This window comes from Astatotilapia calliptera, chromosome 3 (genome assembly GCF_900246225.1).
Source record: "Astatotilapia calliptera chromosome 3, fAstCal1.2, whole genome shotgun sequence".
NCBI classification, from domain to species: domain Eukaryota; kingdom Metazoa; phylum Chordata; class Actinopteri; order Cichliformes; family Cichlidae; genus Astatotilapia; species Astatotilapia calliptera.
Genome location: NC_039304.1, coordinates 22,927,193 through 22,945,029, shown reverse-complemented (window position 1 = coordinate 22,945,029; position 17,837 = coordinate 22,927,193). Strand labels below are relative to the sequence as shown.

At 36.3% G+C, this 17,837-nt stretch overlaps 1 protein-coding gene across 2 annotated transcripts in view; it reads left to right on the top strand.

Annotated features, from left to right (window-relative positions):
• Positions 1 to 17,837, top strand: part of LOC113018972 (uncharacterized) — a 62,945-nt gene that overhangs the window by 33,814 nt on the left and 11,294 nt on the right. Inside the window, exons 2-3 of one of the 2 annotated variants that reach the window (XM_026162425.1) lie at positions 15,875 to 15,954; positions 16,338 to 16,373. In XM_026162425.1, the coding sequence (XP_026018210.1) occupies positions 15,918 to 15,954; positions 16,338 to 16,373 (73 nt within the window). In that variant the 5' untranslated portion in view covers positions 15,875 to 15,917. Of the gene's footprint in view, positions 1 to 15,775; positions 15,955 to 16,337; positions 16,374 to 17,837 lie in introns of those variants that run through there. The other variant, XM_026162426.1, reaches the window with a different exon arrangement.

The window sequence follows — 17,837 nt, the reverse complement described above, 5'->3', positions numbered from 1 at the left end:
GTTTCTCGAGTTTCACGCGTGTTTTCCTTCTACCCTCCCGGGACACCTTCAGTTAAAATAAAGTTTATTTTCTCGTACTCCTGTGTGTGTTGGCTCTGCTTCTGGGTCCAGCTTGTGTGCTGAACTTCGGTTCATGACACAGAGGTGTTTGTTTTGAAATGCTTTCATTTATTACAACCTCAATGTGGTGACTCAGAGGAGAACTAATGTAATGTAAACCCAAATTTAGCCACCGCTATAAAATCTTAAAAACAGCTCTTTATCTTGCTTTTAAATTAAAGTAAAAAATGAAATATAATCATAATTCACTAGGTGGTGAGTTGGATGCTGCAATCTTTTTTTTTTTTTTTTTTTTTTGCTTAACTTATGTCTGACTTTTGTTCCTGTTAATTTAGAAATGCAGGTTTTAAGTTTAGTTTGATAGTTTGTTATTTATTCTAGGTTCCTTTTATTTATCAATATTATTAATCTTCCTAGAATCAGTTGTATAACATGGTTTTTGAGATTTGTCGTATTGTTTATCTTTTGGTGTTTCCTTATTGGGTTCCTGTTTGAGTCTTTTAGCTCTTGTTAGTTTGATGTCTTGGTTTGGCAGTCTAATATTTGTGGAGTTTTTTATTTGAGTTTCATACATTGTTTTTTCTTCACTTGTTTTTTGTTCTGTGGGTTTTGTGCTCTTGTTGTATTGAGTTCCCAGTGACTTACTTAAAATGTTGCATTTTTTAACCTCCTTATGGTTTCCTGTGGTTTTCCTTTAGTTATTTTCTGCTTGGTGGTTTGTTGACCTAAATAATTATTCTAGATGCTTCTGTGAGTGTAAGCAAGAGTGGCCATTTAACCTATGTACCAGTACAATGTTAATAGCAACATATCTGTGGAAGAATATACTTTGGAGATGTTGTTTCTGTGTTATTGATAAAATACGAACACATTTCGCAGACTTCTTATTTCAAATATAGAATAAATATAAATTGGTGGAAACTTTATTGCAAAAAATACATTGATATTCGTTTTTCAACTCTTTTGGGCATTTATTTAAAATGATTATCAGAGAGGGTACTAAAGACCTCTAGATTGTCTTGGTTCTGATTCTTTAATGACTGACTGGTCAGAATTGCTTTGCTCAGTTAGAAGTGCTCAGGACTGCGTCAATTATTTGTAAATATAAACCAAACTGGTTTTAAATTTCATGGTTTCAGCAGTCAAACAGTGGGTTTTTCTGAATGATCAACTTTATAAAGAAAGTACCAATGACTGTAAAAACATAAAACATGGAATCGGTGAACTTGTCTATTAAGATTTCAGTTAAAAAACTGTAGACTTCTCTATAAAGCTGTAACCAAACTGTGTGACTGTCACATTTTTATGAGGTGTTCCTTTAAGTTCATAAAAAAAGGTTACACTATATGTAGTTCTAACACGTTCTCATCCCAAAACGTAGCATTATACGGTATGTGATAAATCGTCGGTATGTTACGCTTCCGGAATGAGAACAATCTTGTTGTTCACATACAGGCAGTCTGCAGGCGTTTTACACAGAAACACCACACTGAGTTTCAATTTGGTAGTATTCTCGACATCTTCCATCACATAAACATGACAAGAGACCAGTGAAACCACAGCACTGTTAGCTGATGAAACTGTGCAGCAGGGGCAGCAGCAGTTCAGGTATTTGAGTCCCCTCATTATTGTCACTCTTAGTTTGGATTCTAGCACAGATGTGAATATAAAATCTAAATCTAAATTGATCAGTAGTTAGCAGTTTTAGAAATAGTTATATTGATGTGTAACTATAGTTTACTGACAAGCCTGATAAACTACTGTGACTATACTTTATATATGTATAATCCTTTTTTAGCAGCTCTAAACTAAACCAAGGCTTATGCTAAGGCTAACCTTTTATACTTGCATATGTGTCACTGTGTGGATATTTTTCGTACGTTATCCCCCTCCTTGTGTTTAATGCATTGGACAACGTGGACGTGCTGTTACCAAATGTGTGTGTGTGTGTGTGTGTGTATGTATATATATATATATATATATATATATATATATATATATATATATATATATATATATATATATATATATATATATATGATTTCACAATATAGCTTTATAAAGAATGAACTTTGACCCTACTATCTTCTGCCTGCCCACTGGATGCAACAGCTGTGGACTGTACGCTCTCTGGTCAAAATGGTTTTCTGTGGAATGTTTCAGCAGTACAAATTCAGCAGCAGCAGAAGGAAAACTCAAAAGTGATTTTTAACTTATTTTCATTTCGTTACGAAACGCAATCAGGAACATGATCGCAAGGTACGATGAATGCCTGTTTTTGAAGTATGGTTTGGTTAATTTAACACTTTATTTTTGAGATGCTGCAAAAGGATTTTGCAGATCAGCTACTAATTTGTTTTTAAAACCTTGAATTTTTTGTGTGACACTTTTCTCTCTGTGAGTTTTGCTGTTATCAGACACCATTGAAAGTTAGACCCCCACCAAACAGCTTTGGGGATTTTGCATCTGATGTTGTGCTGCGTTGTAGCCCCATTGATGGTTGTTGAATATCCCATTGATCATTTCCACTGATTTATATATCTACTGGCTTGAATGCTTTTGCGCTCTCTTGTCTCTTCACTGTGGCCACAGAACAAAAAAAAGCAAAAAAGCTAATCAAAAAATCGAACACTGGTAGCACAGTCATTTTGTGGTTGACCATTGTAGATCTAAAGACAGGTGAACTGCAGCTTGTAAATGTCAGAGCAGAACGTTGTGAAAAGGTTTAGACTGTTTTTTAGTGTTTAATAAGCATATGCTTCCTGTTCAGTATCAGAATGAAATTACAGCTGGTGCTAACAGACAGGGATTAGGCAGGTCTCATTATTTTTTCTTCTGTCTGTCAACCCTGCAGTAGCCCAGGTTCACAGCTGTTAACTGTAGAGCAGTTCAACAGATGTCAGTTATGACATTACACCTGAGTTTTACAGCTCATTACTTACAAACAAAGAAATCCCTCGCTTCAGTTTAACCATACAGAGAGTTGTTTCCTGTGTCTGTGTTCACGACAAAGCTCAGAACCGCAGATTAAGATTATTTATAGATCTGTGCTGATTATGAGCTGCAAGATCAGAGTCAAGCAAAAAAAGTGTTTCTGAAACATGGTAAAAATAAAGGGAAACAAGAAAGAAAAGAAAGAAAAAGGCTGTGTCTATCTGCACATCTGACAGTGTGATGTTAAAAAGATGGAAATCAGTTGCAAACTGAAAACACACTCTACAAGCAGTCATTAGAAGGCAGGCAACATTATGAGTTTTCGTGCTGGTTATTAGAGCCGTCCTCTTAAAATGATGCCAAGAACGATGCCATCAAAGTTCCCTTGACTGCTGAAAAACAGATAGTGACCTCAGTCTTGTTACAGGGCTTATAAATGGCATCTGTCATTTATGGATCTGTCATCTAGAGCGGGTCAGCTACTAATGCAAGGTTGCTGGTTCAACCCCTGGCTGCTCCAGGCTTCATGTTCCAGTATCCTTGGGCAAGATACTGGTCCAGAGTTGCTCCTGATGCTTTCATCATTGTTGATAGAAAACACTTTGCAACTCGACTAAGCATGTAGTAATAATAATAATGGATTGCATTTATATAGCGCTTTTCGAGAACCTCAAAGTGCTTTACAATACAACTATTCATTCACTCTCACATTCATACACTGGTGAAGGCAAGCTACAGTTGTAGCCACAGCTGCCCTGGGGCGCACTGACAGAGGCGAGGCTGCTATATCGCGCCATCGGCCCCTCTGGTCATCACCAGTAGGCGGTAGGTGAAGTATCTTGCCCAAGGACACAACGACCGAGACTGTCCGAGCCGGGGCTCGAACCAGCAACCTTCCGATTACAAGGCGAACACCCAACTCTTGAGCCACGATCGCCCTGTATGTATTAGCCATACTCATCTACATGTGGATGTCACACTTTTATGGATGTAATAGGTTGCATTAAACTGCAGTACCAGCAGATGGAGACATTCTATTTCAAGCCAACATGAAAACAGTCATGGAAAACATTTAGAGAAACATTATTAACACATTGTAATTATAGTCAAATACATATCAGCCACCTAGCTTAATCATTTCTGGCGTAGTAGGAGTCTGGTATGTATTTCATTCCTTCCTTGGTCACTCGCCACCTGTTGACTTTAAATCTATATTCCCTCTGCTGGTACTGCAGCTTTTGCATCTGTCTGCATTTCACGCTCAGGAGAGGCAAATCGTCACATTGCTGTCACATGCTTCGCTGCGATATCAGATGCACTTATTTGAATAAGTGTGTGAATAATTGAGACTTGTTGTACAAAGTGGTTTGTTTTCTCAGGTATAGAAAAGATATATATGAGAACCAATGCATTTACTATTTACATTTGATTTATTTCATTAATAATCCATTTTAAAATTTAATTGACTCCAATATTTTAAAAACAATAATAATGGGTCACAGTGGCATCTCATTTTTATTAACAGTGACTTCTCTTTCTTCAAAGTAGCACACTTTGAAATTATCTTTGGAACAGAGAGCTGCAGGACTGTGATGATGGGGAATACTTTGCTGGCATTATTCTGTAAGTACATTGATTTTCTCCGTTTGTGTCCCACTAATTAAAGAAAAATATGTTTTGTTTGATTGGATTCAGTTTATGTTTTTGTTTGTTTGCTTGTTTTGTTTTCATAAATTTTCTTTTTAAATCAATATGATTGTTTATGTAAAATTGGTTATTTGACTAAGTTTAGAAAAAGTAATTAAACTTACTGTAGTTGTGTTTTTTTTAAGTTACCCTGTTAGTATTTCTTGTAATTCTTTCTTATTTCAAAAAATTCCTGTCAGTTATTTTTTGTCATGTTCCCAGCGTGTTTATGATCTCATAGTATATACGTACAAACAAACATTATTGATATTCTATTCATCATTCTGATTTTCTGCCAGGTTGATAATGTCTTGATATTAATATTTGTTCTAGTGTTCAGCACATTTTTCTGTGGAAATGCAGAAGGTGAGAAATAGTTGTCTTTGCTTTTCAATTTTGTGAAGTGTTTTATATTTCCCTTGACCCAGCACCTTCGTTGATATATTTGATAAAATTTTTTATACATTCTATATTGTAAGTAATATTTGGATGTTACATACAACATGTTAAATTCACCCGTGAGGTTGATTTTTTGTATTTTGTAGTTTGTTGCCTTCGTGCCGATCAGTTTTCTTCTTGTGAATGTATGTGATCATCTCAGCAGATTCCAATAGTAATCCAGCAAAAGCCACCACTGAGAAGACAAGAACAGCCACAAGCACAGGTAGTTATCATATTCTTCTTTGTAGTGATTATCCCACATAGTAACTTTTAAAAGCCTTGAATTGAAAATTATAGGTTAACCAACTAATATTACACATTTACCTTTTCTGAACAACGTTGTCTTTATTTTGCAGTTTAAGATGTTGCTCCCAGATGTGTTGTAATCTCATGACTCCAGTGTGAGTCATATTTTAGTTTGTATTAAATGTATATTCAGGGTTTTTGTTTATTTTTTTTTGTGTCTTTGCATTACCAAATGACAGAACTTGAAATCAAGGCCACTCTCAGAGCAGACAACACAACCATACCAGCAGGGGGCAATGTAACACTGACCTGTGACCTGAAGCACTCTGGTGACTTTGAATATCAGTGGTTCAGAGAAACCTCATCCAAAAGCAATTCCACATTAGAAGTTGGATCGGATAGACAGATCAGTATCTCTGAAGGAGGCATCTACACCTGCAGAGGAAGGAGCAAGAAAAATTCACTCACAATAGAAAGCGATCCAGTCACCATTCAGGAAAATGGTGAACTTTATATTTCTTTTGGAATACAAAGTTTTGATTGTGTGTGAAAGTGAAAATTTTGTACCAAATTTTTTAAACCAGTATTTGAAGTCATAAAAATTCGAACATAATATTTTAATGATGTAACTTCAGTAGCTTCTCTCTAGGGATGGGGATTGATAAGAATTTAGCAATTCCGATTCGCTTTTGATTCTCATTGGCTCCATTTTGAGAGTCACTGCCTTCTCTAAGCATCATAACAAAGACATCACATTCATGCAAATTAATTACAGGCTGTGGGTGAAATGTTTGTGGATGGCAGGGTTATTTCAGGTCTTTATTGTGATCAGTGCTGGGGTTGTTACTCAAAAAAGTAATGTATTACACAGAGCATTTTTATTAAAAGTAATGCAGGACATTACTGATTACTCCAAGAAGTAAGTCATGTGTTGCACTCTTTGTTACATTACTATTGCATTTCCCTGTAAAATGACCTCAAACACATTGTCACGTAATTACCATTTAGCAATATAACACTTAGGCTACAGCCCCACACACCAACACAAATCCCTATCCTAATGAGGACCAGTGTTGCCAACTCCTCAGTAAGGAAAATCACTATTGGCTATCCTAAAAGTCAGTAGAAGTCCTGGAAATAGAAACAGTTTGTAAAAATGTGTTTTTATTAGTACATGTTGAGATATTTGACATGTTTAGATAGTCTCACTCTTAAAGTTCATCATAAATATTTGTGAGCCAACATTTTAGTGACATTGAATTCAGAGTTAAGAGACAAAACATTGAGAGAAAATCTTTGTTGAACAGATGAACCCCGTCCTGTCCTCACTGTGTCTCCATCATGGCTGAGTCCTGGAGCCTCAGTAACTCTGAACTGTGAGGTTGAACATCCGTCTGCAGGATGGAGCTTCTACTGGTATAAAGCTGTTCCTGATCTGAAAACATTCAACTATAAATCCTACAGTTATGAGCTGCTACCTGATGGCAGTGGGACTGCACAGGACTCCTACATCATTCATGGACAGACACACACAGCAGGATATGTGTGCAGAGCTGGAAGAGGAGACCCAGAGTATCACACTGATCACAGTCAACCAAAGTTTGTCTGGTCTGCAGGTCAGATTGATTCTCTTGTAACCAGTGCAGCTGTTGTTTACCTTTAAAGGTCCCCCAAAGAATAATTGATTTTTTTTTCATTTGTGATATTGGTATATATCTTTGCCTAACAAGCACATGTGCAGTTGTAATTGCTATTTCACGTTCTCCTCTCTGCATGTTGTTTTCAGATGTTCATTCAGCAGCAACTCTCAAAGTGAGTCCTGACAGTGTGCAAAATTCGATGTATGCCTCTGTCTCACTGACCTGTGAGGGAAACTTCACTGAGTGGAGAGTGAAGTGGTTCCCCAACGATGGCCCCCTGTTCTATTCCAACTGTGGGAGAATGACTGGATCCACATGTAACATCAGTTACATATTAAAGTCACCTACTGCAGTGTACTGGTGTGAGTCTGGATCAGGAGATTTCAGCAATGCAGTCAACATCACTGTACAGAGTATGTTATTATACATTCTTCATGTTCTTTTGGTCGTTTTTTTCCCCCTTTATGTTAATCACTACCTCACAGTTTTTCCCCACTACACTGCTGTATGAAAGTAAATCTGTTAAAAATGGACAAAATGTGGGACATTTAGGCAATTTTCAGTCTTATTTTAGCTCGACCCTTATCAGTGAATAAGCAGTAAATGTCTGAATATGCTATTGTGGGTTCTCCACAGAGTGCTCAGACCACTAAGTTTTACTTTTTAACATATGTACAACAAACAAACAAAAACTGCAAAACCCAGCAAAGCAGAGTACAGTACAGTGGTCCCTTGCTATAATGCGATTCACCTTTCGTGGCCTCGCTGCTTTGCAATTTTCTTTGTGCAATTTTGCATGGTTTTTGGGTTTGTTTGTTTTTTTTTACAGCGCATTGTGTTCTGCGTCCTGATTGGCTGTAGACCATTGTCAATCAATCTCGTGCTGTCTCCTGTCGTGTACAGAATGCGTTCAGTTTGTCAAATTTACATAAATCTTCTATCACTCTGAAGTGCTGAACTGCATGTTTGTAAGTTTTCTCCCCAACAAACACAACAATGTCGATGAAACATTTTGCACTGTCAAAGGCACCTGTGGTAGTGCTCAAAAGGCAGAGGAAGATGCTAGCCATTGCACAAAAAGTTGGACTTTTGGACTTGCTAAAGGAAAGTAGAAGTTACTGTATTTCTTGGACCATAAGGTGCATTAAGCAAAACAAAACAGTCAGATAAGTCAAACTTTACTCAACTCATTCTTCTTGCTTCCTCTACTTCTGTACCATTGATTCATTAATGCAGCTGTGAGAGAATTATGAATTCTCTCACAGCTGCTCTATTCTCATTCTCTATTTTCTGGACCTGAAAACAGGGTTTGATCTTTGGTTTCATTCTATAATACTGGACTTATTTTTCTACGAAGGTTTGAGCTTCGAGAGTGTTTAAACAAGAATGAAAAGTGTGAAAATGTTGATGCCTGTCTGAGAAAAGTGTATAAAGTGTGTAGTGAGGGGTTTTACAGCTTTAAAACATCTATAATAATTGTAAAAAATAAAGTTGCCTACTTTGCAGATTTCAGGTTATTTTTAGAATGTAACACCCGTGATTAACGAGGGACCACTGTACACTTAAAGTAAGACCTCATTTTCCTCTTTTCCTGTGTGGCTGTGTTTGTTATGTGCCACTGCATAAACAAGCAGCTGGTGAGTTGTTTTCATTAATGCTGCATCAAATCAGCTCAACATTACATTACAACACTTTTTAAAGTCTCACTCTGAAGACAAGGACAATTCCCATATTTCAAAATACCTCCAACTGTCAACCTAGAGCCCAAAGTCTTTTAGCTGTTACTAACTGATATATGGAAATAACCCATGTCTCATGAGATTAACATTTCATGTCTAAGGCACTCTACATTTTATAGGTCAGCTGTCCATTTGGCAAAAAAAAGTTAATGTACAGTAGTTCTTATACACAGAACAGCAGGTATCACATCATCATGTAACTTTGGTGCCCTTCAGCTTTTTTTCTGATCTAACAGGACCACCATTGATTGTTTCACAGATAATTATTATGATCCTATCCTGGTGAGTCCTGTTCATCCTGTGACTGAGGGAGCTTCTGTTAGTCTGAGCTGCAGTTTGAGAACACAAAAAATACTTTCCAATGTGTTTTTCTATCACAATGACAAACTTATTCAAAATGATCCCCGAGGGGAGCTGAAGATCTCTGCAGTGTCAAAGTCTGATGAAGGTTTCTACAAGTGTCAGTACTCAGGAAGAGAGTCAGCACAGAGCTGGATGTCAGTTAAAGGTGAGCAGGATCAAAACATGTGATGGATTTTTTTTTTTTTTTAATAGAGTACTCATTGATGGCGTATATCATTGAGTATGTGTTTGTCTTCTTGTCACCTGACTCTACTTCTTTGAGAATATATGTTTTTTAGAAAAAAATTCTCACATAAAGTCTCTTAATGTTTTCTGTTAATGTTTACAATCACAGTAGCTCCATCAGGTCCTGAAAGCTTTTCATTTCCACTGTGGTTGGTTGGACTGGTTTGTGGAGTCTTTCTTCTTATTATTCTCCTGCTCTTAGGAAAGAGTATTCTGTATTGCTATAGAAAAGTGAAGGGTAAGACATTTTTCTTACTTGATACAAAATATAAAAACATCATAGCACTAAATAGAAGTAAAACAGTTTGGATTATCAAAAAAATCATTTTCCTTTTTTGACAGATTTATGCTTCACTGGGTTGGTATAAATCTCTGCATTCCTATTTTCATTTTAAACATTCAGCAGTAATTTTCTTACTGTACTAAATTTACTGTATTATGTTATTATCTGTGCATTTGTTATGTTTTCATTAGGCCGATCCAGTCGGACATCAACAGTCAAGACTCCACCAGAAATCATGGAGACAATCAGGATGAAACCCATGAATACTGTGACCAGGAGATATTTTATTTTGTATTCTTATGATCACAGTTATAATTAGAAATATCAATCATTAATCATTTACCATTGTTGAACCAGTTGACAGAATAATCTTTGAACCATATCTAGGTTAACATTAATCTACACAGATTATCAGTACTCTAATCAGTCTATTGTTGTTCTGTACTATTCATGTTATTTGCTTAAAGCTGTTTCACAGTTCTGTAATCACTCAGAAGCCTGTGGGGCCTGCTGGACCCTGCCTTGGTTCTATGTTCCGTTCTGCACGTACACAGGCCTTGAAAGTACATGCACGCTCTTATAAAACACATGAATGTGTACACACACCCTTAGTAAGAATAGGAGGGTTGTCTGAGGACAGTTTTCTGATAGATACACTTTCACAAAAGGCACGAATGTAATACACACTTGTTTTCTCTAACAACTAGCAGTTGATGTCCATATTAGGTAAACTCTCTGAACAGGCCCAAACTGTTATCATTTCCAGTAAGGTCTGACTGTGTGACGTCATCATAGCTTATATAAGGAGGGGGAGCTGTCCACTCTTTGGAGATCTGTGGCTGTACGCTTGTCTTCCCATGCTTCTGTCTTAGAAGTGTGCAATAAAATCACTATGTTTGTCACCTACACGGACTCGGCTGTTTTTCCGTCTTACCCAAACCGAACCAGACGTAACAATACAAATCTCTTCAGCATGGTCAGTGCTTAAACCAAAGTTTAGTATTAATAATTAGTCTTCTTAAAGTCCAGGAGTTCTGGTCATCTGGTCATCAATCAAATATCAAAAACACAAAAAGTTGTGCAAATAATCAAAAAAATCCTAAAAACTGAGTTAAACCAGAATTTACTCACAGAAATGTATATCTAACTAAATGAACTGAAGGATCAACAAAAGTTATTGTTCCATATCATTACAACACAATATTTTTAATACACTGTTGATTGATTGATAATATTATTCATCCCGGGGGAAATTGGGTTAAGGCTGCCATCTTAGCGTTCCGACCATACATACATTACACAAACATCACGGGGAAGACAGGTCAGAGAGGTATAGCAATGGAAAATGCACAATGTGAGGAAAGACGAGGAGAAAAAAAGAACTCGCCCCAGACTGAGCTCCAACAGGGAGATCAAACTGTTAATCAAACTCTCTAAAACTGTAATTAAATTAAATTCGAATTTTGTGTCTTTGCACTTTAACAAAACTGTGTTCATGTATTTGCTCTAATAGCACTGACATGATCCTCTGACTTTGTTTCTTCAAGCTCATTATGAACCCTATGAAACACTCCATCTTGCGGAAGAGACTGCTAATGGTCCAAATGGTACACAGTATCTTTTGCACACAGCAGCTAGAAATACACATACTTACATATCATAGCTTTAAATTGTAACTCTGACTCTGGCGTATTATTTTTTCAAGGTGATAATCACGACTATGAAACAATCGCTGACTTGGAAGAGACTGCAAATTGTGAAAATGGTACATGTCATGTTTTGAATATCACAGAGTGGTTAGAGATACATAAACATTTGAGTTAAAAACAGTATTTCTGGTGATTTTTTTAATAATCCTATAAATACAAATATATATATTTCAGAAGCAGATAAAGTTCATGAAGCCACATACTCTCTTACCGACCTTAAAAATTCCAGAAAGAACAGTAAGTATAGTACAAATACTCGCACATGCAAAAAAGATAAAATACATTCAAAAAACTAATTAGGAAAGGTTTTGACCTGCAGTACTAATGTAAATGTATTAATTATTTTCTTTTGCTCATTCATCTGATTATCTTAGCAAGGAAGCATCATAAACCACATGAGAGTCCTCTTTCCACTGATGTGAACATGGAAAATCCAGGTGAACTCACAACAGTGATGCACTGAAATGTCTCATTACATTGACAATATTTCTTGACAAGATTAAATGGCCTCACCACATAACATCCTTACTTTTTGTCTTTTGTGTTTGCCTTACAGGTCAGTGAAGAGAGCAAGAGTAGCAAAGCCAAAGAGAAGCATAGTATAATCATACTATAATGTTTAGAGCATATGCATGCTGTATATGTTCCCTACATCCTCTGAGTGAGACACTCTTGATAAAACTTTGCATAAGCATTGCATAGGGCACTGTGAGTGACCCATGCATATGTAAATATTTGAAGTCTCAGAATCGTATATAATTGTATATTTGACAGTTCAATTGGAATAATGGAATATCAGAATAGAGTGGCGTGTCTAATTTAATGTATTTTAGCATCATATTATAGCATATATCATAGCATCTCATATGTGGTAGCATATACAGATTTGTATTCCCTGTCTCCCATGGTAATTGCAGTGTGCTGGGATTTGCTTGTATGTAATGATATAGACACAATATTCTGTTTTGTTGTTGTTTTGAGGGGTTTTTTGTATTATCTGGTTTAACTGACAATACAGCTTTAAATAAAGGTTTTGCCATGCTACATTAGGGCACCAATACATATTTGTACTGCATAATGTATTATACATTATGTTGAAATAAATAAATAAATGCTGTGACTGATGCTGTATTGACTTGAATGTAAACTATAACAGCCAAACCCAATAACACTGAGATTTATAAATATGATACATCATCAAGTGTAACAGCCATTTGATCACTAGGGAGCAGTGCAGGAAGCACAGCTGTATTTCACTAATAACTGTTGATCATGATATTTCCAAATCGATTGGGCTCTACTGAACTGCTTGGATACCTTTATTGCTGCTTTCAGATTTTCTTAGATGTCAAACATGTAGCATAGATCCTGCTAGAAGCTATTAACTATAGCATGGCACAATTAACACTTGTCTTGCTGCAACTGAATGTGCATAAAAAGGACATTGATGATGTAACCAAACAAGAAGTGCAAATGTTGAAACTGCATTCTTGTTTGTTCACCCCTTACTTAACCCATACTGCTGTGTTTGCAGCTTTGCTGTGCTCTCCAAAAAATCACAGATATTCATTGTTTGCATGTGACTTGTTAAAAAACACACACAAACAAACAGAAAAATATAGTTTCTGCAGACGTGTTCTCACTGGAAACGGACTTCTATTTATATGAAATAGACCTTTGATTTGATCTCAATTGATTTCACTATATACTACAACTAAATTCATTTGCTGAAGTTTAAACAGCTTATTACGTTGTGATTATCAAATATTCTTTAACTTTAACTTTTCCCATGAGCCTCAGGGGAAAAAAATCTCTGTGAATAGAGCTTTCAGAGCTACTTTTAAGGACACACGTGTTAGCTCAAAGAGGAAGCAGGATTAAATATCACCTCACACTTCTGTTTCAAAACAGTATTTCTCTTTTCCCCATGCTCACCCACATCCTGCCCACTAAGTTATGACCATCTTTAAAACCAGAATTTCACCACATTGGAAATATTTTAAAAAGGAATCTGTTTGGGTGCAAGATCGAGAACCCAAACACAAACTCTTAAAGTGAACAGCAAAAAGCACATTTAATTCAACAGGTGGAAAGTCCAATCACCCTTAGTATAGCTCTGTTGTGGTTTAATATCTTTGAAAAAAAAAGACGTGCATCAGGAAACCAAACAAGAAGCAGAATTTTTCTTACATCATCCATAAATACAGTCGGTGTGTTTCCTGTTTTACTTTGAAGGTCTGTGTCTCATGTCAGTGTTTTTAGTTTGCTTCCCTTGTCTCGTCCTGCCTAATTACTCCCAGCTGTGCTTTCCTTCTGTGTATCATTGCCCTCGTTATCCCTCAGTGTATTTAAGCCCCGTGTTTCTTTTTGTCAGTGTTGTGTTCTCCCTCATGTTGTGTGTTCCCTTGAAGTTTAGGTTATAATTTCCCCATGTAGTTTAGTTTTGTATTATTTCCTTGAGTCAGTAAATAAAGCCGTATTTTGAGTTCACTCCTGTGTGTTGTGAGTCCTGAATTTTGGGCCCAATCTCCTGCCTGCCAGACAGCAATCCTTGACACTCATCCATTACCTGGTGTGGTTTGAACAGCGTCCCTGTTTAAAGTTAGCCAATGTTTGATTTGGGCAACATTACCCAACTGCCCCACTGTGCGGTTACTGAGTGCAGCAGTTACAGCTACTTTTAAGGAAGAGAGAAACAACATAGAGCACGCCATCTGGCCTCAAGCTCACTTCTGCTAAATGTCAGTTTTGCTCGAGGCCGCTAACTCTCTGTGTGTGAATTTATGACCACTCCAGAATTTCACGTTAAAGGAATTGGCCCTGATGTAATGCAGTACTTTACATTACTGAGCTCAGTTTTTTTTTCAATTAGGAAATATTTTTAGTTATAGATTCAACTGCTCTGTGAGAAAGTGCATGGATCAACAACACCTGCCGTGAAGGTTTACTGTCCGTGAGTATGACATCTCTGTTTATCAGTTAATGCTTTATTCATCTCTCAAACTATTTTCTTAACTGCTTATAAAACTTAAGTGGCAGGTTGCCTCCATCATACTCCAGCTGTTTTTAGAGTGAGATGTTGTGGTTTATTTACTTTACATTTGAATCAATATAATAATTTTGTGTTACAGCCTTTAGTATGAGAAATTAATGGCTGCTTAGATATTAGCAGCAGCCTATTTGGGATTGTCTCTGTGGCATGAAAGAAACAGTGTAAAGAAAAGTGTATTCTCTTCCTTTATAATGCTTTTATTCACTTATCCATCTACAGCAGTTTGAACCAATCTGAATGAGGTGTTTATGTAGTGTATTGTTTGTGAGGGTAATAATTATCAGTGGTAAAATTGCTTAATAACAAAATGAGCAGGCAAAGGCAATCTCCTGTTTCTGTAAGACCTCAGTCAAGTTTTAAGCCTTGCAATGCAGTTATTCCAGTGTGTGAAACACTTTCAAGCAAACTGCTTTTCAAAGTTTTTGTCTGGCTTTGACGTTTATTACATTAAAACCATTAACTGTATAATATTAGAGTCCATCAAGGGCACTCCCAGCATCCATAATAAACATATTACTGAGATGTAATTTTATTACTTAATGTTAGCAGATATTTGTTAGAAATTTGAAGACTGATAAAAAACTGGAGGAAAGCAGTAAAATAAAAAGTTCCCACAAATGTATCAACAATTCCACAGGGGGAAAAAACTTTTTGCTAGATCCAGCAGTGTAACAGCATTCAGAGACTTTGTTTAACTGTTTAGACAAATTTGTTGACATTTATTGTTTTTAATTCATATTTTTGTGTGAGCGGATGTATGAATTTATTAAGATTAGTAATAGTTCTGAGAATCTATTGTGTAAATATTATACTATATTATTATACTATTATACTATAGTATAAACACATCACAGCATGCTGTAGACAGATCGTGTTAAGTTGTTATTTCTGTGTAAAAGGAAGAAAGCAGAAAAAAAACCCTTTAATTAGTTCCAGCAGTGTCTGCTTGCAGGTAGAGGGAGTTTGGTTTTACTCTGTAGATATATTTATTGATATTTACTCTCCTGTATTCATACATCTGTGTGCTTGAGGTTTGGAAATATTTATTAAAATTATAAATAGCCTTTGAAATAATGTAAGACAAATGTTTTATAATACTTACAGTTTATGACAAAGATTATTATTATTATTATTATTATTATTATTATTATTATTATTATTATTATTATTATTATTATTATTATTATTATATTTGAATAATATTTCAATAAACTAAATGTATTTCACATTTAAAACAAGTCTTGGACTTGTGTTCTCCTCATTTCCTCTTTAACCCTCAGTCAGCTCACACATGTGTAATGAAACTTACTGTCTGTCTGTTATTGGTCAGTTTAGTCCAAGTGTTAAAGGCCTTTTCATAAAAATCGGGTCAGATCTTGTTAAGTTGTTATTTCTGTGTAAAAGGAAGGAAGCAGAGAGAAGTTTTAAAACCTCTTTGTTTCCTTCTCAGCTCTTTGGTATCTGCTGTGCTGCTGCTTCACTCTCTCTCTTTACAGAAAGTTGTAGAAGTTTTCAGACGTGTCACTGCTGGATGTGAGGATGGGAGCCACTTTGCTCTGTGAGCTGGGCCTATTCTGTGAGTACATCACTGACTCCTATTGTTTGATTCATACTGATCCATAAACACGTTTTAGTAAGAACAGAGCATCAGTCATTTGTACCATTTCAGGTCATGTGATCAGAGGACTCTCATGTTTGTTACCAACATGGTTGTTTGTAGACTGGATTAGATTTTAGTGCACTGACTCAGATCAGAGTGGAGCTGCTTTAGTTTATCTAAGAAAGGTTTGTTTCTTCCTCAATAATAATTTGATGCATTTTACATAATAATATAAGATAATAACACATTATAGTAGAAACTGATAAACCACAAGTGCTTATGCATGCATTTATTTGTTTATTTTCTGTACTTCAGTCTCTTTAGTTTGATAATGTCTGAAGTTTCTGTCTTTATTATAGTGCTTTGTACACTTCTCTGCACTGGACACGCTCAAGGTGACTGAACAGTTTTACTTTTTTATTTTCTTTTGTCGTGGAAGTTTTAAAATAAACTGCTAACACCAGGTGAAGATGATTTAAAGTGGTTTAATATTGTGCTGCAACATGGAGAGAAACACATTAGTCCAACATCAGATTGGTCTCTGAAGATCAGCCACCCTGATCCTTTTATACCTTCAAAATTACTCCAATTGTCTCCCTAGCAGTGCTGGGCAAGTAACACTGACAAAGTAATTAATTATAGTTACTTAAAAAAATAACTGAGTTAGTAACTGAGTTACAAGATTCTAAAAATAATGAAAAGTAACTATTGCGTTACTTAAAAAAAAAAGTCTAACCCTCTGGGGTCCAGTGTATAATTGGACATTTTTAACTACTTTTGATTTTACCTCTACATTTCACCTTTAACCCTTTAAGACCTACCATAGAACCAAGTCCACCAGAGCTTATCTTTATATTTTACATGCTGTAGCGCCATGTTTGGGAGCATTTCAAGTTGCAATACAACAGTTATAGCCCACATTTTAGTAATATGTATGCACTAGGTTCATAGAAAGTACATAAATTGCAAAAAAGTGCAATAAACTACAAAAAAATTGCAAATCTTTTTTTTTTTTTTTTTACATATATTTCTTTTTTTTTTTTTTTTTTTCTTTGTGTCCCGTTTGGATCTTTAGCCATCAGAATTGTTGTCTTAAGGCCAAGAAAGATGCCAAGCGGATTTATTTTACCAAGTGGATCATCATGGCCTTGCCATATTGGTCTATTTGATTGACCTTTATTATAATTATGAATTTATTTTATTTTCGGTTGCTACAAACGGGACGGACATGACTGTGGGATAGGACAGGGAGAAAGAATGAAAGAAAGAGAGGGAGAGAAAGAAAACCAAAGGGGAGAAGAGAGGGTGAGAAGGGGGGGAAGAAAGAAAAAAACAAAAAAAACAAAAAAAAAAAGCAAAAAACAAACAAAGCACCTGGGTCACCTGTATGGAGAAAAAAAACAGAAGAGAAAGCAAACAGCAAAGAGCAACATAATAAAAAAAACAGCACCATCACAATAAACTAGCTAGCAGTAGATATCAGTAGATACTAAATAATAAACGATATTGTGCAGCACACAAGATAGACAGCGCACAATGTGCTTTGAGGCAGCAGCCAAGAAAGCTGTAGTCCGCGTCTGTGAATACCCGTGTGTACACCTGTGTGCATACCTGTGTGGATCAGCATGCTTGCATTCCAAAGGTTTCTCTATGTAACGATCTGCTAGGGAGTGTGGGGGGGCCACAGCCCCGTCCTCCAGGGTATGAAGCAGGTATGGAGGAGATCGAAACTCCAGACACCCAGAGGCCCCCAGAACACAAGAGACCATGGAAGACCAACAGAGGGGCAGCCGCGCCACTGTCCCAGTAAGAGCTGAGGAGAGTCCCAGATGAGGGTTCACTCAGCAGCCGCGGAGCAG